We start from the raw sequence: 21,693 nt of genomic DNA on the forward strand, positions 1-21,693 counted from the left end.
GTAGACACTTAGGGTTTTGTCCGCTGTTATTAACCGCGGATAGGCATGTGTGTCCGCGGGAGAAACACGCGGAAAGACCTAGTGTCCGCGGTTTTTAAGCGCGGACACTTAAAAACTGAATCTTTTGTCCCAGCCGTTGGATCGTCGATCCAACGGCTGGGGAGTAGGTTGTCAAATAAACGTTCCCTGACAACCACATGTCAGGGAACAGGACCCTTGTTTTTGTATTTTGTTTGTATTTTGTTTGAGACCGTTTACGTAGATAAAAAATGTAATTGAAAATTAAACACCTTTATATTGTTTTGAATAAAATTAATAAATATTATTCAGTTTTTATGTAATAAAATATTATTATATTAAATTTCTAATTTAATAATCACAAATAATTAAAAATATATTTTACCTTATATATGATTTGGATATATATATATATAATTATTTAAATAAGGGTTTTGGTCCCTGACAACTGATTGTTATTTGTTGGGAGGTTTTATCTAACACATAGCTCTATTATCATCTGATCTGTATTTCAAGGGTCTGGATCGAAACTTGTTTTTTTAAATATCCGCTATAATTTTTCTTGATAAGAACTTTTCCTATCTGCAGACCACGCCCCTGGAAATGTGTGTTAAATAACTTGTGTGTCATGTTTAAGAGAGAACATTAGAGAGAAGCCATAGAATCCTTATCATATTTATAGTCTTAGTTAGTGTTCTACAACAGAACTTAAGTATTAGTTAGGTTTCTACTCACATGTAAAAAATGTTAATATCTATGTATCATAGTTTAAAGTTATTTTTAAACACACACAATAATAAAAAAAACATGTCTTTAGATCCAGATACTAAAAATCTATTTAAAAATTAAAATTATGCAACAAAATTTTAAAGATTTTACAGTTCTCTTTTAAAAAGGGATCTTTTTAAAAATACTCATCTGTAAAATTACTTTTTTAAAAATACTATCATCTTTTTCATTGTTTTTAAAAATACCTTTTCATAAAAAAAAAATTTCAAAAATACGATTTGCAACTTTTGCAACCTCATTTGCAACCTTGGGCGGCGCAGCCGGAAAAGTTGCAAATGAGGTTGCAAAAGTTGCAAATGAGTTTGCAAAAGTTGCAAATGAGGTTGCAAAAGTTGCAAATAAAAATGGAAAGTTGCAACTGTTGCAACTGCAATTGCAACTAGTTCAACTGAAAATTATAAGTTGCAAAAGTTGCAAATGAGGTTGCAAAAGTTGCAAATGAAGTTGCAACTGCAGTTGCAACTTCATTTGCAACCTCAGTTGCAACTAAATGCAACTGAAAACTATATATAGTTGTAAATGAGGTTGCAAAAGTTGCAAATGAGGTGGCAACTGCAGTTGCAACTTTTGCAACTTCATTTGCAACCTCAGTTGCAACTAAATGCAACTGAAAACTGTAAGTAACAACAGATGTATGGTGTGCCCCTGGCGGGGCCATTAGATTACAATAGAATCAACTAAGTTGCAACTGCATTTGCAACCTCGGTTGCAACTAAATGCAACTGAAAACTGTAAGTAACAACAGATGTATGGTGTGCCCCGGGGCCATTAGATTACAATAGAATCAACTGAATGCAACCATATGCAACTGAATACAACCATATGCAACCATATATGCAATTACAAATCCTGATTTCAAGTTCCAGTTTTCAAATATACATTTGAAAACTGGAACTTGAAATCAGGATTTCAGCTGCATATGAAGTTGCAAAAGAGGTTGCAATACGGCTGGCGCCGCCTGTAGTTGCAAAAGTTGCAAACAGTATTTTTGAAAAAAAAAATTTATGAAAAGATATTTTTAAAAATAATTCTGGAAGATAGTATTTTTGAAAACAATAAAAGAAAAGGTAGGTCTATTAAAAACTAGTATTTCAAGGATTATTTCACTCCTCATCGCGACCCAAATTTATATCTTTCCACGGGTCGAAGCAGTAACTTTCGAATAATGCTTCAATGGCAGCCATCGACTACAACTCAATTGGCATCAACACTGACCTTGATCGCATAATCAATCTAAACAATTCTCCACTTTGTACTTTCCCTTCCCAAAATCAAGTCAAAACCACCAACACTCACCTCAGAAATTCACTCAATTTGTCTCTCAAGTGCAGTAAAGTTGAAAACTTTGAGACCCATCAAAAGATTTTGTCAAGAATCATGTCTGACCCTCACAGAATTGACCAAGATTTGCTGCAAAAGTTGGTCTATGATGCACTTGTTTGGAGCTCTCTTCATGGGCTTGTTGTTGGAGATAGAAATATTCAGGTTAGTGTGCCGTAAAAGATCAAACTTTATGCTTATATGAATAAATGTGTATATATGAGCTGAATTTTTTGTATCTTGGTGTTTTATTTGGCAAATATTTGTTTCATTTGAGACTCGAAATGTTGATTGTAAAATCTGAAAAAAATTTAATTGTTATTTGATGCTTATATCAGTTTTTTCCTGTCATGTTGGGTATATAAAATATTAGGACTTCGATAATGACTGCGACTAATGCAGAGACTTAAGATTATATACAGTAAAGTGTAAACCTTAGATTTCAGTTAGTTGAAGAAATTAGTACTAAAGCTGTCATTATGTATGATTGTGAAGTTTAGGCATCTAATGCTTCAATATAGTTGGAGTTTGAGGTTTAAAATATACATTGTTTATGATAATGTGTAAGGGTCCAAATTGTTGTTGAGTGACTTCTAATCAATGTTGCAATGCTTTGAACTTATAGAGGTCAGGAGTAGTGCCGGGTGTGAGTATGGTTCATGCCCCAGTTGCTTTATTGCCAACATCATTTCCTGAAAGTCACTGGAAACAGGCTTGTGAGCTAGCACCCATATTTAATGAACTTGTCGACCGTGTTAGTTTGGATGGGAAATTTTTGCAGGATTCACTTTCCAGGTTTCTTCTCTTTACACTTATCTCCTATATACTGCAAAAAGTAACTAGATATCCTCATTCCTTTAACGAGTTAATAATTACATGAAATTTGAATAATGACTCATCTAAGAATACCTGTTTTGTTTAATATAGTCACATGCCAAGCAACTGCAGGATTGTGAGCGATCGTTTTGTCAGCCCGAGTAGACATATACTTTTTATAACCTCCTAAAAAAGGGAGTTTCATTAATATATAATATATGATATATGATCATCAGATTGGGAGTTGGGAATCACAACATAATCTTCTGTTGCAATTTTCACCCACTTTCTTGTACAAGTAGTCTGTTGTGTCCATGTCATTGCCTTCTGAACTTAACCGGGCAGAATTTACACGAAATTTCACTTCCAAATTCTGCTAACACTAATTTTATATTTAATAGAACAAGAACTTGAGAACATGTATATATCCAGTGCGTATGTGTTACCTAGCATGCGTTGGCTGACTTTTTAATTTTTTATAATCCGTGTAAGTGTGTAACACCGTATATGTCTGCTAAAAGTTATATAGTAAGTAGTGGATGATTAAAATTACAAATGCTTACCTTTTTATATACTTGTGTCATTAAATTCCACATTGTGAAACTTGATCTTAAAAACTCCATTTTCTATTTTTAGCAACAATTTATATATTTCTAGCATACTAGCAATTTGTTTCGTGGTTATTGGTTTACCTCAAAAGAACAGTAATTTGTTGACCAGAAGTATCTCGACCCTTAGCTAGCAGAGAGTTATAAACATCAGGCATCTTGCCTGGTGGAACAGCTACATCTAGTACTAGACCAATGATCTATTTTGATATTATTCATAATCTTGTGCTCATTTTCTTAGGTTTTAATATTTCTGTTTGTTACATTAGGAGCATCAAATGTCATTTAATAAGCACTCTAGAGTTTACATTTTTAATGAAGATGCTGAAAGCTGGAACTGATTTAAACCTTCTTTTACTATTGCAGAACAAAAGAAGTGGATGATTTTACTTCCAGGCTCTTGGATATTCATTCAAAGATGCTACAAATGAATAAAAAAGAGGTGTGTCTTATAAGGGTAATTTCATAAACCGTATGTTCATTGTAGACCTATTCTGATTACGTCATGCATTTTTATTCTTTTCCTGACAACTATTACTCACAAGATTCTAATTACAACCTTGCGGGAACTGAGAATGTATATTGTGGTTCTACAAGCTTCTGGTTTTCATAATCATCAATTTATATTGTTTAACACAAGATCGATTGGGATAATAGGTTTTGTCTTGTAGATAAACGAAAATCATATCACCAATAGTTTCTTAGGATATCGATTTTTTTTTGTCGGTGACTTGATGCATTAAATCTTAATGTGGCTTCCTGATAAATTATAATATTATTTTATTTAACACTTTATTAGGATATACGCTTGGGGTTACATCGGTCTGACTATATGCTTGATGAGCAAACAAAATTACTACTCCAGATAGAGCTTAATACAATTTCGTCTTCATTTGCCGGGCTAAGTTGTGTTGTAAGTGAGCTTCATAGGTTGGTATTATAAACTGTAATCAGCTACGCTTAGTTGTTAACTTGTTATGTTCCCCTGACACAAGTGCTTTTTATATATAATATACTTTTCCTTGCAAGCACAGACATATATCATATTATAATCAAACATAAATATAGAGCTGGAAATTGCATATTGATGGAGTCGTGTATAATTGCCTATTGTAGTTCTGTCTTTATCTGTTAAAGCGTTTTTGTTCGGGCATTGATTACTCTTGCAGCCAATATTCACTTTTTGCAGAAATATTTTACATACTTATAAGTGGAGATGAACCCTTGGAGATATATCATTTATGATTCCAATTATTGTTTATTGGTCATTTCGAGTGGCTTCTTTCTAGTGCCTTGATCAGTTTTGATTGTTAAGGCATCGTGCTATGACCAGGCCTTTTTTTTTTTTTTTTTTCTTGTTTTTTGCTCCTACGGACTGGTTGAAGAATTGATTACTAGGAAGGATGCCTGAGAGCAGAATTTTTTATCTATTTAACTGATAGATTGTCTTTGTTACTAAACTTGACAGCATCTCCCAATTCTTTTTCATTCATCCTCTCCTTTCCTTCATCAGTATTGTTCTTTACTCATTTACCTTTTTCTAGACAGAATCTGGGACATTTCACTACCTTGAACAAATAATGTTTCTTTTAATTTTTTTAAAATATTAACTAATTATCATATTATAGATGATCAGTGTGTGCTTCTTGCAGGAGTTTAATTAATACATACAAAAAACAACTTGGATTAGATTCTAATAAGGTTCCTATTAATACTGCTGTCACTCAGTTCGCTGAAGCACTGGCCAGAGCTTGGACAGAATATAACAACCCAAGGTCTGAAAGTGATACGTATATGTTATTACCTAAAGTTTGTTGTATCTGTATTCCATGTTATTAATGCATTTATACATTTTGATATGTGCCATAGGGCTGCTGTTCTGTTTGTCGTTCAACATGAAGAAAGGAACATGTATGACCAACATTGGTTTTCATTAATTCTAAATGAAAAATATCCTTTTCTCATAATTAGATTGCGGCCTATCTATGTAGCCTGGTCCTCTAGAATTTTATTTTTGGTTTTACTTCACGTAACTGACTCCCTAAACAAGGAGTGAAATGGGGAATGTATCATGTTAAAAGTGAGTAAATATTGTGGTAGTGGAGTACTAGGCTACTAGCCTCTCGAATAGCTCAAAGCTGTTTTTCAGTTCCTTTTTACGCATTAATCTGTCCAGTTTCTATAAACCATCTTTCTTATCTTATTTTTATCCATGTATAATCATACTTCTCTTTAAAGACTCAAAATCACAACGTTAAATTTTAAAGAGAAAACCAAGAGGTTGAATTCCCTGTGATTTTTATTCACAAGGGATTATGGGGGATCTTTAATAAAAACAGTGCAAGTATCTGTTTCAAGATATGTGGCTACAGTGGTTTCCTCAGCTTAATTTCATACACATAAGATTACAACCGTTCGTAAGACATTAGCTGAAATCAGTGCACAGGGGAAGCTTCAACCAGATGGAACCCTTGTTATGTATGTAAAACCTAATTAAATGTGATTCATTTTATAACATATTAGATTATCATGTACAACCTAACTTTTAAGTGTTTATAAATTGAAGAGATGGTGAAGCCATTGCAGTAATTTATTTCCGAGCTGGGTATGCACCTACAGATTATCCAACAGAATCGGTGAGTACATCTATCCCGTGATTGCCCAACAAAGTTTCTTGCTTTTATGTACATAAAACAATTTTCTCTGCACACAGAAATTTGGTACTGTGTTGCTGTCTATAGTTGTTATTGGACCCAATGTGTACCTGCACCTGTGCTCCTGAAAGGGGGGTTGGGATAAAAATGAAGAAATTTATCTCCATGATGTGTAATCCGTATCTTCATTTCTTTTCATTAATTTATTTGGGAACACAGGGAAGAACATTGGCTCATAGTATTCACTTTCTTTTCACTTTTCATTCATCTTGTTTTCTACTCTGCACAAATTTGGAAACTTTTGCATGTGTGCTACTGTACTTTCTTAGATTATTTACCCTGCTACACTAGAGATGTAGGAACTGTTAACTCCTTCATAACTATTTGCTGGTTTGTTTGTAAAAAGTGGGCCACCAGGAATCCCATTTGCAAGTTTTCGCCTGCGATACGAGTACGACCAGTCAATATGTCAGACATCTGCTGTATCCCATGTTTTTTAATTAATAAAAAAGGTTGAATTTGTCCTCAATGTCCAGATATTTTATTCACGACTTTACGATCGATTAATTAGACATGCGCCATTGTGCGTAATGGTTTTTTTTTTTTTTGGCTGCTGAGACTGACATTATTATAGTTGGAAACATATCTTCCAACCATTCCTTTATCAGCATTCCTAAGTTCTCTAGGGCTCAAATGGTTGTGCACTCGTGCCTTTGTTATGTCATACAACCTCATTCATTCTTTTTCATCTTCCAGGAATGGAGAGCTAGATTACTGATGGAGCAGTCCTCTGCGGTGAAATGTCCTTCGATATCTTATCATTTGGTTGGCACCAAGAAAATACAACAGGAGCTTGCAAAGCCTGATGTCCTCGAACGGTAATATGCTCAATGCTCTGATTGTACATTATATGCGATATGATATATCTTGTAGTCCATGAATGCTATTCCTTAACCCTTGAACAGCTTTCTTGATAACAAAGATGACGTCGCCAAGTTACGGAAATGCTTTGCAGGACTATGGAGTTTGGAAGAATCAAACATATTCAAGGATGCAATCGAAAGACCTGAATTATATGTTATGAAACCACAAAGAGAAGGGGGAGGTCTGTTCTCTTGTATATATTACCAACCTGATTGACCATAAAGTTAAGTATAAAAATTCTTATTATAATATCTCGAGCTCTTATTCCACTAGGGAATAATATCTATGGATATGATGTGAGGGAGGCCCTGCTAAGATTGCAGAGGGAAGAGACTAATGAAGATGCTGCTTATATCCTCATGCAAAGAATTTTCCCAGTTGTTGCTCCCACAATTCTGTTGCGCGATGGCAGTTGCCATAAAGATAGTGCAGTATCAGAGCTTGGAATTTATGGGGCCTACTTAAGGTATGTACGGATTGCTGAATTTATATAATAATTTGTTTTTCCTGCAGAAACGGTTGCTTAAACAGGGAAGACCATGAAAGAGTTTTAAGTAATATACTAATGTCTATGAATTTAGTTGGCACAATTGGTAGATAGAGCCATATACATTTACGTGTATATATTGTTATTGCATCTGTCCTGCAAAGACCGGCTAACTATTGGACTTGATAAGTTGTTGGTTCAACAATCAAAATCCCTTTCCACGTTTTTAACCAGTTGACTACACTTGATTATGATAGCTCACTTATTTCCAAGACAGATATTTGAGGTTTATATGCGGGGACACTTGGTGCTCATTTCTATTTCGAACCGATTTTTTATTTCTCTGCAATGAAAAGTTAAGTTTTACGTTGTGATGTTAATACTACTTTTCCAAGTTCAGGAAATCAGGCGAAATTTTATCTGTCACATACAGATTATTTCTTCCAAATACGTGTAAAACTCTGTACAGCTAGTCTTTGCAATATGAAGAGAATATACACATACAGCAGATAGAATTTCATCTTGCAAAAAACTTTGAACTGTGCAGGAACAAGGAGCACGTACTCGTGAATGAACATGCTGGTTACCTGATGCGAACAAAGGTTTCTTCATCGAACGAGGGTGGCGTAGCAGCAGGATTTGCAGTTTTAGACAGTATATATTTGACTTGAAAGAAGCATGCTTTCTGGTTATTGCAACTGTTTGATATTGGGGAATTGGCACTTCTATACATCCAGTCGTGCATATCGGCTCAGATAATGCTTGGAGTGAACCAGATAAACTGGGAAACAGTAAACTGTATTCTTTAATGTAGTGTTGTTTACTTCCTATTGGTGTGTTGGATCCACAATTAATTCGATGGATCCTTAGGATTGGTATATTCTTTTATATCCTGAACTTCTATGGATCGAGCCAAGTATCACAACTCTTTCTTCCCATCCTGTATATTGTCCTTTTTGTTACGTGTTGGACTAGAAATTTATTACTTTTTTTTATTAGTTAGTTATCAGACGAGATTTTACAAAAATTTTTTTTTTCATATATAGTGTATAGTGAAGTGCTGATCTGGATTATGTATTTGCATGGAAGTTCCCTTTAGTGACCACTTTGTTAAATTATCTCCATTTAAAATTTACTTTCATTCTTGAAGAGATGTGTGCAGTACATAAGTTCTGCTTGATTTAGTAAGCAATAAAGTTTACGCCATTTGGAGAGTTCTATGGTTGATTATTATCATATGAAAGAACATACAGATTTTAGAGTGTCAACTGTTTTTGTATATACATAGTATTATCTATTACCTGTCTGAAATTGTCTCAGTAATTACTGCCAGGGGATTGAAGTTTTACATTCATTTGGATATATACTAAATGAGAAGACAGAATACAACTATCTGACTATTTTTCGTCAGAGAAAACCTTAAGCAATCCTCATACTACAGAATTACTTAAGAAGATTCAATATCATCTTCAATCCACTCATCCATTTTTACGCGCTCGATTGTCCCACAATGCTTGGAGCTTACGCTCTTCAGAAAGTGCAGCCCTGGCCTTTTCCCTTGCTTCCTCACAAGTTTCCATCCCTGTATTGCATTTCTCTGCTTCTTTTTGATATTGTGAAGAGCTTTTCCTTGCATCCATAACCAATGCTTTGGTGTGTGCCAGGTTAACTTCACCTACACTTTTGTGCAAGCTGATCTCCTCTGTAAGTAAAGTTATAATGTCCTTGGTCATTTCCGTGTTCATCTCCGGATCATCTTTCCCAGTCTGGACACAGAATACAGACAATACCATGTCAACTGATATAAGCTATTACTCCTACACAAGTGAATCGGCACACAGGGAGATTAACTTAGCTAACCTGATAACGAGCTGTCAGAAATCCCTGAAGACGCAAGAAACATCAGTTAGAAGCTGACATACGAATGTCTCAATAAATGAAATTGAAGTTAAGTATTAAGTGTGACTCAACAAACACAGAAAAGATAACAAATTTGCTGACAAGGAAATCAGAGATGTGGTCAGCACTGTTAGTTAGTGTTCATCGAATCTTCCTTGATGTGCTAATCGTCTTATATATTTTTTTTCTATCAATCTAAAGCAAATATTATTAGAAGGAAAGATGAATCCACACTAGAAAGGCTTGTGTTTTGAAGCAAAACCACAATAACTAATAATCAGTGGCGGAACCAACTCCATAACCGGCTAACCTCCAGAAAACTATCAGGAGATGACTTTATCCAGCCACTTCTAACCAAAGATAAAAAAAAACATTAGACCGAAAAACTATAATCACAATTGTTATGTTTGAAGACACATAAATTGTTTTTCTGCAAGATCAGTTTTAATCAGCACAAACATTCATATAAACAAACAAGTGCTAAACAGATCCTACAAAATCTGAGAAGTTGAGTTTTTTCATGATAGTGATTAACTCAGTTTGAGATATTTTAGTATGACTTTAATTTGATCTCATTCTAATCAAACTCAGCTTTTAGTACTTTAACAATTTGCTCGGCACAATCAAGCTTCGGTTTCAAGTACCCATTTTCTTGCTTAATTCTTTCATTTCAACAAGTAAGACTCCTATATTTCATCTTTATCTTCAATTTTTTATTCACATTAATTATCTTAGATTACTCTTTTGTGGCAGCTTCCACACTAGTGTGGATATTGAACATGTCGATGCTCACCTCCTAAACAATCTTTTATAATTGTTCTTTTTTAAGAGCTCAAAATGTAAATATTAGCGAATCGAAGTAGTTAAATCAGTTATAATCAAGATTGTAACTTATTATTTTTGGATGTAGGTGGTTCATTATTTGAATTGGTCATCAAATCAAATTTAGTAATTCCACCAGTTCATCCTCATCGGTATCATACTATCATTCCAACTTTTACACGCTATGATTCAAACTCTTCTCCGTAATTTCTTATAAAAAGCTTCATATTTTGCCTCAGGTTTTTAATAGTTGTTTGTTTTTCTTCACCTTTGACTTTGCACTTTATTGCAAAGTGCCCAAGATCATAACATTAAAGCACCTAATCTTGTATTATCAATAGACCTTGTCATGTATCCATCTTTAGTTCTTGTACTTGATCTCATGAACTTGCCCTCGTAGTTGTTGTTAGTGTACGAACTCTGGTCTTTTTCTTTATATGATCGAGGCTTCTCGAAACTAATATTAAAATCTTGCTAGCCAAGTAAGCCATTAATTTTATTCAATTCATCCAACTCTTCAAAATATTTAACTCATCATCACATAACAGCTTTATCAGTTCATCTCATTCATCATCAACTTCAGTTATTCTCACATGGTTATTTGCAACACCATCATCAAAATAGGACTTCAGCTACCAAGACATTTGACACATCAATACAGATAATATGTAAGTAAATGGGTACTTCAATGGGTCATTCCCCTTGCGAAAAATGTAACCAGTTAATTCATATTGATTATATGCAGCCAACCTCTAATAGCATCTTCAATGGGGCTGACAATAATTGTCGGCTAAATTGGACCTATAAGACATTATTTAAAATTTGCTGAACACGTATTGTTTTGATGATACTATTTTTAAATATAGTATGTTTATTATAATTATTTCAAGTTGTTATATATAAATTGTATTATTTTAATATAGTAATTAATGACATGACATTTGCTATAGATCTGTAGTGGTCAAGTATAGTCATTCATGGGAGGTTGACTAAAATTATAGACAAGGCCACAAGGGGAGGGTATGTTTGAATTGAGATATTTTCATGAGATTATTTATATATTTTTTTATTTTTGACATGTCAACTCACTTTTTAGCTAAAGATTTTTCATAATTGGAGTTGCTCTGACAAGATTCAACATCAGTTATTATCATATTAAAATAATATTTTTAGTTTATAACAACTTGAAATAATATTAACATAATATTTTTAAAACTATGATCAATATGTATAACAAATACCATCAAATTATAATAACTGTCGAATTTGACAAATTTTACGTAATTAATATTTTATATTATTTAATCAACACCATCGGAGATTCTAATTATAACAACAAGTTTTATACTCCATTCGTCCGTCCCAACCAATTATATACATTTGTTGTTGACACAGATACCAAGAAAAGGTGTAAAAATGAGTAATATTCAAAAATGGGTAAAGTGATGGGACACATTTATATTTAATGATAGGTTAGAGATAGTGGAGAAAAAGAGTGGGCGTAATAGTGTTTATATATTTTTTTTGAGGAAAAGCGAAGAATTTAATAAATAACTGAAACACAGTCAAGACAAACCCTCGAACAATCACAACCTGGTTAAAAAAAATTAAAAAACGAGCTAAACATATAGCTGCTTTGTTTTCAGATTGCTTAACATGTAGAATATTTAAATTTTTTAATCCAAAAAGTATTACAATCAAATCTCGAGCAATCCAACCTACATCAATTGTGAACATCGAAGCATCAGAATTGACAATCACATAAGCAGCATCACCTGTAACCCACAGTTCAGAATTATCAGTTACATATACTGATATTCGATCAACAAATGATCCCAAAACATAAACAATTTTAGGTCGTCAGAGGTGAGCTCTTGCGATATTCACCACAATGCCATATTTGAATCAAGCCTTATGGATCATCCAAAATATATAAGTCCTTCTTGAAAACGTTCCCGAAACCCATAACAAAACACACAAAAACATCAAAATAAACACAAACATCCCAAAAAGATGAGCACGACCTTAATGACAAGGTACTCACCAAGAACTCACCCAAAAAAGGGTTAGATCTTGATTTTATTAATAAAATTGATAAATTAGAGATAAAATGGAAGAACGAAGATGATTAATCACTAAAAAGGATGAAGGTTGAAGAGCCGAGAAGTGACGGGTAGAACCCTAATTTTGGAGGTATACTCTTAAAACTGCAAACTCTTGTCCAAAGAATGAAGATAGTATTATAGAATGAAGATAGTGGAAAAAAGTAGTGGACATAATAGTGTTTTATATTACTCCATCCGTCCCATTTCAGTTGTCACCTTTGGTTTTGTGCCGGTCAAATTGACCAAAGTTTGACTAAAATTCATTAATATTTTATCAATTGAAAAAATAAAAAAAATATGTCACCTAAAATAACTTTTAATCTATTTTAAGATGTAATTTTCAGTTTTTTAAAATAATGGCAGAGTAACTTATAATCTTTGGTCAAAAGTTAATCAATTTGACCAACAAAAATAGAAATGTGACAAGTAAAAAAGGGACGGAGGGAGTATTAAAAGTTAATATTTTTGGAATGTATAGAAATGATGGGACATCCCAAAAAGAAATCAGTATAGTTGTTAGTGGGATGTAGGGAGTATCAATCAATGAAAATAATCCAATTAGACGAGCCGGCTCGACTCGACTCGTGAAATTAAACGAGCCGAGTTCGAGTAAAGGTTTGGGCTCGATTAAGTGTAAAATTATACGAGCTGGCTCGCTCGACTCGTGAAAACCGGCTCGTTTAGCTAAACGAGCCGGCTCGACTCGACTCGTGAAATTAACCGAGTTGAGTTCGGGCAAAAATTTAGGCTCGATTAGTTAACCGAGCCGACTCGGCTCGATTAAACTTGACTTGAATTAGGCTCGGCTCGAAACTCACCCGGCTCGGCTCGAATCACAGCCTTAGTTAGACATTTTTTATTCGTATTGAAAAAATGGATCAACAGAAACGCTAACTGGTGTACGATAGTCTAGAAATACAGCCCAGCATTAGAAGTTTAAAACCTGAAGGAAGAAAGGGGCCAATCAAATCATTTTTCTCGGTGCGCTGTGCTGTCTTTTAACTCTCTCTCTTTCTCCGTTTCTTGACAATTTCAATTACAAAGTGTTACACAAAGTCTTCAATTTTTCAATATATACTACTTGTCTCATTTCTCAGCTTATTAATTGCTTGCTTTTTTCTTACTATTAGATCTGGGCTGTCAATTTTTCAAGGTGAGATCTATTTTTATTTGGTTTCTAGATCTGCGTTTCTGTTGTTTCTGCTTCTGATGTTGTTTACAGATCTGAATTTTGTTGCTGTTTTTGATCGCTGAATTAATTATCTTCTTCATATTGATTATTATATCTACCGGGATTAAATTGACACTGTTTGATCATTCATACTTGAATATTTCAAGTCATCTATTGCTTTTTACCATTTTTTTAGTATCAATTGAATTTTGATTTTATGTTTTGCAAAGAGATCATAGGATTGCAGCTATTCTTACTCACAATCCGTGCTATCAGATTAATAAATTGTTAGCTTTCCTTGTTCGAAACTGATTAAGATGATTACTAATTTGTTAGATGCAATATAAAACTCATTAGTTGAATGATTTCGGAGCTGCTATTTCAACCTCATTATGTGATTCAAACAGCAACTTCGGCTACCATTGCCCATTCGCGTTTTATCTATTTCTGTATCATCACCTTCTTATTATAAGTTGTATGTTTACCTAACAATTAACTTTTATTGTGATCTAGCTAATAGGGAACATTTCGTTTCCTAATCCAAGCTTCAAATGAAGAAGGCCTTAGGTCAAACTGTTCGTGATTTGTAAGTCAATTTCTTGCTGCAAAATCATAGTCCAAGTATATAATCGAATATAGTGACTGGTTTTGTTTTCATGCTTGTTAACGAATACAGTGACTGTTTTTATTTTACTTTTCCCAATCGGCATGGTAGAGATCTAACATATTAAATTATTCATAATTGTGGGCTTTTCCTCCATGCAGAAAAAGAGAGGTGAACAAAAAGGTTCTTAAAGTTCCTTCTATAGAACAGAAGGTTGGTCGCATCAGCTTAACTCTTTCTACTAATTCCATGATTTCCTTTCTTTAAAAGCGTGATAACTTTTGAGCATTCATAAGGCTGTGTGTTGTCTGCACCTTGTAACAGGAGATGCACTTCTCAGACCCTTCTGCATTTGAAATTTTTTATTTCTAGTACAACTACATGAGCAATTGTTGTTTAGTCTTTTCCTTTTTAATTTCAGTAGGCTTTTAAGCCTAGTGCTCCCAATAACAAGGGAAAGAGATGTAGTTTAGCATCCTGTTAATGGTATAAACTTTGATCGAAGTGTACTATTTATTTGTCCTGTCGCATATTAAGTTTTGTATATAACTGTTGTATATGATTATTTTCAGAGCAATTCTTTTTAGTGCATCCATTCTGTGTCGACATGTGTGTAAATTTGACGAGTTAGTATTACATATCCTCCTTATGTCCTGGCAGTATCAATGCAAGTTGTACATTTATACTTATCAACTTATTACGTTTTTGAGATATTAACCTGATTCTTCTTTGAAACACAATCAAAGGTTTGTAATGACCTTGTGCTCAGATATGACATTTTTAATCTGGGCAATGCTACAGAATTAGGCCATTTTCACACACACACTATAAGTTGTTGTAAAGTAATAAGTTGTCTGTCACCAAGTTTATGCTGTCAACTATTAAGTGATTGTTTAAACTTGCACAGATAAATAATAGTTTTCGTTGTTCAATACAGGAGTTCTGTAGAGAACAGTAAATCCCTTCTGTGACCTTTTATTTCCAATTTCTTGAAAGATCAATGGGTTGTCACAAACTTCTCTTTTCAGTAATCTCTTTGACTATGGATCATTATTGTTTGTGTTATGGGTTGAATTATCTGTATTATATGGGCACTTGTCTACTACATGCTAGATGTGATTACATAATATTTGAACAGTCATTCTGCAATTTTGAACTCAAAGATTAAATGCAGATGATATTTGAAGCTGGACTAAATCTCGTGGTTTCCATGGTTTTCTATTTGTCTGATTTAGGTACTCGATGCTACAAGCAATGAGCCGTGGGGCCCTCATGGTTCACATCTTGCTGATATTGCACAAGCATCAAGAAACTAGTAAGCTTCCGATATGAGCTAGATTTGTTATATAAATCATTCTGATTCTTTTATCCAGACTTTTAAACTCAATTAAGAGCAAAACATAATAGTCGAGCAAAAGTTAATCCAATTTTATAACTACCTTTGTTATGACAAGTTTATATATGTTGTAGCAACATGTTGCCTGCAACCTACTAAGTAAAACTATTCTTCTTCTATCATGTGTGCACTACGAGTAAAATTTGTCTCATACTTGCAATATTCATTTTTGTAGTCATGAGTACCAAATGATCATGTCAGTACTATGGAAACGTATAAACGACACTGGGAAAAATTGGCGGCATGTGTACAAGGTTTGTGGTGTTGCTCCTACATACGTTTCATTGTTGCAGATAATCCTTCCCCGATTCAGTGTCTTCTCTGCGATTGTTGCGCATTATATCATCCATATGCCGAACTGAAATGATAGCGGTGTGTAATTCCTTTCTAAGTGATCTGACTTCAAAAATTCTTTGTTTTCTCCTTCAGGCTTTGACTGTCCTGGAATACCTGGTTGCCAATGGGACAGAGCGTGTCATAGATGAGATTAGGGAGCATGCTTATCAGATATCAGTAAATTTTGATTCTTTGAAGCTGAGAGTTTTTAGCTTTCAGTAATATGTTGACCTAAAGTTTATCAATTTTCCAACTTTGCTGATTATCTATTTTTTCTTGTCAGACATTATCCGATTTTCAATATATTGATTCAAGTGGACGGGACCAAGGTAGCAATGTCAGGAAGAAATCTCAAAGTCTTGTTGTACTTGTAAATGATAAAGAAAGAATACAAGAAGTTCGTGAAAAGGCTGCTGCCAATAGGGAAAAGTGAGCTGGTTTTTTTCTTAGTGAATCATCTTCATGTTCTCATTTGTATACAAAATATTTCCAAGGCTTTTCACATTTCTTTCGAGAATATTTTTGACATAGTTTACTAGGCTTTACTTTCTTAAAATTAGAGAACTTGTTCATCCATATAGCCTAGATGTTCTTGCTTGCAAAGTTCTGAATGGTGTTTCTGATTAATTAATTATACAAATACAATTTAAATAGGTACCGCAACACTTCAACAGGTGGTATGTATAAACCTGGTTCTTATACGAGTGGCGGAGGGTATGGTGAACGCTATGAAGATGATCGATATGAAGGCAGTTATGGGAGCAGGGATGAGGATCCAAATGGGTACGGGAGAGAAAGAGAATGGCGCTCTAGAGATGATGACAGATATAGCAAGTATGGTGACTCCAGTAACCGTGATAGGGATTATTATGGTAGAGAGTCTGAAGAGCGCTCTGGCCGAGATGGCTACAAGGATAATAGTTCTCGCGGAAGAAGTCAGAATGGAGATGACTACAATTATGGTGTGAGAAGTAAGAGTTCTGAGAGAGACCGCACCTACGAGGATGATAGTCAATATTCTTCTAGGTACAGTACATGTACTTTGCATTGTATTTTCTCTTTCTTTTGTATGTTGGGGAGTACTGAGCTTTTGATGTGTTACTGTTTCCCCTGCTGCCAATTCCCTTTTCTTTAAAATATTAAATATTTTATAGTTGTTAAAGCTAGTTTAATGACTAGCACCCTTGAAGATGCTCTTAGTATTCCAAACTGGTCTATGGAATTAGTGGAGCATAGTTTCAGGAACTATTGGCCCCTAGCCTCTTAAATAAAGCTGAAGTACTTAAAGTGCAGTTGCCTTTACCTATACAGCTGTACATGGTTCTTATTCTTGAAAATACAATGTTCAGGATTGCTTGATTGACCTAATTTTTTCTCTTTATACCAACTTTACTGCAGGGTAAGTGGTGCGAAGGCTGATGACCATTACCAGGACGAAAGGTAATGAAACACGACGTTATGATGTAAACAAAGCATGAGTTGTTGCTAATTATTGTTCTGTTCTCAGTGTTGCAGGCAGGCGCGCTGAGCAGATTCGTGCTGCACCTCCCAGCTATGAAGAGGTTGTTGGCGAGAATCGTAGCCCTACTAATGTTGAAAGGTAGAAATTATCACCTAGTTTTTTTGTTTACTTTTAGAGTGCTCTATGTTAAATTGGTTTAATGTCTCCTTGGTTTAAGAAACAGTGAAGCTTCAAAATCCGTTGCTCCAAAATTATCAGCTCCTCCTCAAAATGCCAGTGATCGGGATAGCACGTTCTCTAGCCCGACTATGGCTCCTGCTTTAGCAACTTCTGCTGCGCCAGTCCCAGCAACTTCTGTCGCGCCAGCTCCAGCAACTTCTGTCGCGCCAGCTCCAGCAACTTTTGCTGCACCAGCTCCAAATCACAAGGAATTTGATGGCGGTTTTAATGCTTTTGATCCACGTGGTACCTTTTCAGGTACCATTATTTCCTGCCATTACATATAGCTGACTTAATCTCATATGCTGTTCAAGGTCGTTTGGCAGTTTGTGTATCATTATTCTTAACAGTCACAAAAATTCTTTTGTAATACTATATGATATGATGATGCATGCATGATCCTGTGACTAGAGTTATTTTGTACTGAACGTGGTTAGCATATATCTGTAGAAGATAACTAGAGGTGAATATTGACGCAGGGTAAGAATTTAAAAGAATTTACGGAACAGCATGATATGAATAAATATTATTCGCAACAAGTATAATAATGATATTGAAGTATGATGGCTTTGCATACTGTCACCTAATTGAAATTTAAAAGTATCATTCCATCATGTGCATGTGCTATATAAATATGTGTTTTGAGATCTGATCTGCCCAGGCTTGGTATTTACCAGCAAAATTCTTGGTCATAAGCAAACAATAACACATACAGTATCATCTTCATTTTTGTTTTTTTTTAATCTTGAACAGCTGCTCCGACTCCCGCAAGTAATTCCGATGTGGACTTCTTTGGCTCTATGTCAGACTCATTTGCTTTGAACTCATTAGCCATTGTGCCCACTGCGGCAGAAACAACAGAATCTAACGCCTTCACCAATTCTGGATCTAATCAGGTGGGTCTTTGGTATTTAGTGTGATAATCTCCCATAGCTTCAATTTGTATTTTTGGCAAATATTATTTTAGTTCTGTGATAGTGATGCACTTTCTTTTATGAAAATTTAAAAACATGTTATGTCTTTTCATCTGATTACTCAGTATTAGAAAGTTCTTGCTGTCGTATACCAAAAATTGTTGGTGCTAGTATATGAATTAGATCATGCACTATAAAGTAATCAAAATCCTAGCAGCTGTATATCAACAATTGTTGATTCTTAATATGGATAATATATGCACTTTTGAAGTAGACAAATATCTCATTTTCAGTTATATTAGGATCTGGTGATCCATATTTGTCAATCCTATTCCTAAAAGTTGCAATGTGATTTTATTGTTGACCTGTGATTACAATAGAATGGCAATACTGAATATTGTAAATCGACCATGCTACAATATTCTTACTACTCTAATATGTATTTATTTTCGTGTTAAAAATAAATGTACAAAATTTTTCTGTATACTAAAGAGGTGATGAAGTATTCTGTAAAAGTCTCCATGTCATGGTATCATTTTCTACTCTGCATGCACCGATTAAAAGTGCCATTTTTGTTTGACTGTAAAGTCAGTTGTAACTAGTTAGCGAAAACATTAGAACAAGAGGGTTGTAACTGCAATTGATATCCCACTGGCTTCATGCAGACATCTGAAGATCCTTTTGGCGATGGCCCTTTTAGAGCTATATCTTCTGTACAAAATGTCCCAACTCAGGTGCCAATTGTTGAGTCATCACCCTCCTTCCAAAATGGCATAAATAATTCCGAAACTCCAATATTAACTTCTCAGAATACAGAGACTGCCAGTAACTTTGGTTTCGGAAACACTGATATTTTAGCAGATATTCTCCCACCATCTGGACCTTCTCCCACAGGTTTTCCTGCTCAAATGATGCAGCCAACCTCACAATTAGGTTTTGCAAGTCACAGTGGGCCTCCTCCAGTACATACAGGTTTTCAAGGTCAACCGGATCAATATTCATCCTTGGCAGGCTATCCACCTCATTTGGGCCAAGCTTCATCTCCAGCAGCATTTCCAGCTCAGGGACAAGTTGGCGTACAGACAAGTTTTCCATTACAAAGTGGGCAACCAGGATCCTTTACAAGTTTTCAATCTCAAATGGGGAGCACACAAACGTCCAGTTTTGCTGCTCCCAGTCAACCTTCACTACCTGGAGCTAATTTTAATGGGAATTCTGGTCACCAATCTGGCTCGGCAGTCCCAGCACTTCAACCTATGCCACCACAAAGATTTGCTGGCGCACCTGCAAATTATAACCATATGAATTCACAATATAACTTACAGACGACTTCTCAAATGCAACAAGCAGGAACAACTTCTACAGATTCTCTTGCTATAGTTCCTCAACCAGCAAGTGACAAGTTTCAGACCAAGTCCACAGTTTGGGCAGATACCCTAAATCGTGGACTTGTTAATCTGAATATATCTGGATGTAAGTTAGATATAATGAGAATTATATTCTTTGTGTTCCGTCTACTAGTCAATTCCCTTTTAAGTAGATATCTAATGTCACTATTATCTTTGTTTCAGCCAAAACAAATCCTTTGGCTGATATTGGTGTGGATTTTGATGCCATTAATCGAAAAGAGAAGAGGATGGAAAAACCTAGTCAAAAACCCGTTGTATCAACTATTAACATGGGTAAAGCTATGGGTTCTGGTTCTGGAATTGGCCGGGCAGGTGCAAATGCTCTTCGAGGTGCACCAAGCCCAATGGTAGGTAATGGAATGCAAGTGGGCATTGGTGGAGCGCCTGGTATAGGCTTGGGCATGGCTGGTGCTCGTGGTCCAGGCATGAATATGATTCACGGTCCTAGTGCAGGAATGGGAATCGGTATGGGTATGGGTATGGGAGGTGGTTATGGAAATCAGCCTATGGTTGGAGGAATGAACATGGGTATGGGTGGAGGTATGAACATGGGTATGAGACCGGGAGTTGCAATGCAGCAGCAACCATCAGGATTTCCTCAGGGACCGGCTATGGGAGGTTATAATCCAATGATGGGTCCAGGAGTTTATGGTCAACAACCATACAATGGTGGCTACTGATGAGAACAACCAACTTTTGTCTTCTACAAAGACCATGAGATTAATTAGGATCCATTTGATGTGAATAGTTGGGCGTTCAGTGGTTTTTCTGCATCAAAGTTTTGCCTTCAGTTTGCACAGCATAACTAAATATTGGTAAATACCTTTATATTTCAAAGATTTGGCTTGTACGATATAATGTTGTATTCCTCCGATTATAATTTTTTCCCTAGTTTCCTGTTGTACATGGATGTCAACACATTCGTTTTTCAAGCTCATTTCTACTTTGTCATGGAAGTTGTATATTTCGGCAGTTACGAGTCAAAAACAGCTTACAAGCAAATATGATGGATGCCCTCAAGAACGTGGATCGAATGTAGCCCGGGTGGAGTATTCCAACTGTTGTGAAGTATACCGAAATAGCTTTTAAGTTTTTCTATCTCCATATTCATATGACATTCCACCTTTCTTTTCCTTTGAAAGTGTAATAAACAAGAATTTTGATTTTCTTTTGAGCAACTTGCATTTGCTTATGGTGGACGAGTCAAAAAAAATTATTCAGAAATATAGAATTAGTTGGGAATTCTTTAGCTTTTTTGTTCTATTTGTGTGTTCTTTAGTTGTAAAAGTCTAAAAGAAGTTGCCAAATCAATTCTGACAACCCCCATGTTGTGAACGAAATCCGAATAATATATTTGGGCAAAGAAGCAAAAAGTCATTGTATGAATGCGGGTGATGAGGGAAGTAAATGGAAAGCATATAAAGAAAACCTTGAAAATATTGTCTGCAAAGAATATCAATGAGCATTGGGTAAAATTAGGGGAAAGCAATGTACATTCCGCATAAAACAGTCGGGTTGAACAAACTTAATTCAGCATATTAATAATGATAAACAAGATAAATTGTATTATGAGTGTGATGAATTGTATTACGGGTGTTTTCTATATCTAGGTTATATATTGATGAGAGTAGTCTCTCACTCTTATTAGTACTTGGAATGAATGATACATTGATGTATTTATATCACTAACACAATCAGAATATACTCGTAACAGAGGACAGTTGTGTTCACGTAGCATAA

General features: G+C 35.0%; 2 protein-coding genes across 8 annotated transcripts; both read left to right on the forward strand.

Annotated features, from left to right (window-relative positions):
• The first annotated feature begins 1,917 nt into the window (after nucleotides 1–1,917).
• Nucleotides 1,918–8,834, forward strand: LOC108210075 (glutathione synthetase, chloroplastic). Its single transcript, XM_017381329.2, has 12 exons — nucleotides 1,918–2,292; nucleotides 2,753–2,922; nucleotides 3,918–3,993; nucleotides 4,351–4,481; nucleotides 5,204–5,326; nucleotides 5,421–5,501; nucleotides 5,949–6,029; nucleotides 6,118–6,187; nucleotides 6,962–7,083; nucleotides 7,171–7,310; nucleotides 7,403–7,595; nucleotides 8,164–8,834. The coding sequence occupies exons 1-12, from the start codon at nucleotides 1,981–1,983 to the stop codon at nucleotides 8,285–8,287; spliced, it is 1,623 nt and encodes a 540-aa protein (XP_017236818.1). The 5' UTR covers nucleotides 1,918–1,980; the 3' UTR covers nucleotides 8,288–8,834.
• Nucleotides 8,835–13,319: 4,485 nt separating this feature from the next.
• Nucleotides 13,320–21,202, forward strand: LOC108209075 (clathrin interactor EPSIN 2). 7 transcript variants are annotated; one of them, XR_001804487.2, is made up of 16 exons: nucleotides 13,320–13,423; nucleotides 13,573–13,595; nucleotides 14,127–14,199; nucleotides 14,379–14,430; nucleotides 15,453–15,532; nucleotides 15,789–15,867; nucleotides 16,043–16,126; nucleotides 16,233–16,378; nucleotides 16,604–16,975; nucleotides 17,348–17,389; nucleotides 17,457–17,549; nucleotides 17,629–17,888; nucleotides 18,384–18,526; nucleotides 19,210–20,017; nucleotides 20,116–20,768; nucleotides 20,927–21,202. XR_001804487.2 is itself a non-coding variant. In XM_017379803.2 (15 exons), exons 3-15 carry the CDS (start codon nucleotides 14,165–14,167, stop codon nucleotides 20,631–20,633), a joined length of 2,712 nt encoding a protein of 903 aa, XP_017235292.1. In that variant the 5' UTR covers nucleotides 13,320–13,423; nucleotides 13,573–13,595; nucleotides 14,127–14,164; the 3' UTR covers nucleotides 20,634–21,202. The 7 variants fall into 7 exon arrangements, 4 of the variants coding, with proteins under 4 accessions (XP_017235292.1, XP_017235294.1, XP_017235293.1 ...); XR_010288758.1 differs by having other exon boundaries at nucleotides 17,635–17,888; XM_017379803.2 differs by having other exon boundaries at nucleotides 20,116–21,202.
• Nucleotides 21,203–21,693: the final 491 nt, after the last annotated feature.

This window comes from Daucus carota, chromosome 2, assembly GCF_001625215.2.
Source record: "Daucus carota subsp. sativus chromosome 2, DH1 v3.0, whole genome shotgun sequence".
NCBI lineage: Eukaryota > Viridiplantae > Streptophyta > Magnoliopsida > Apiales > Apiaceae > Daucus > Daucus carota.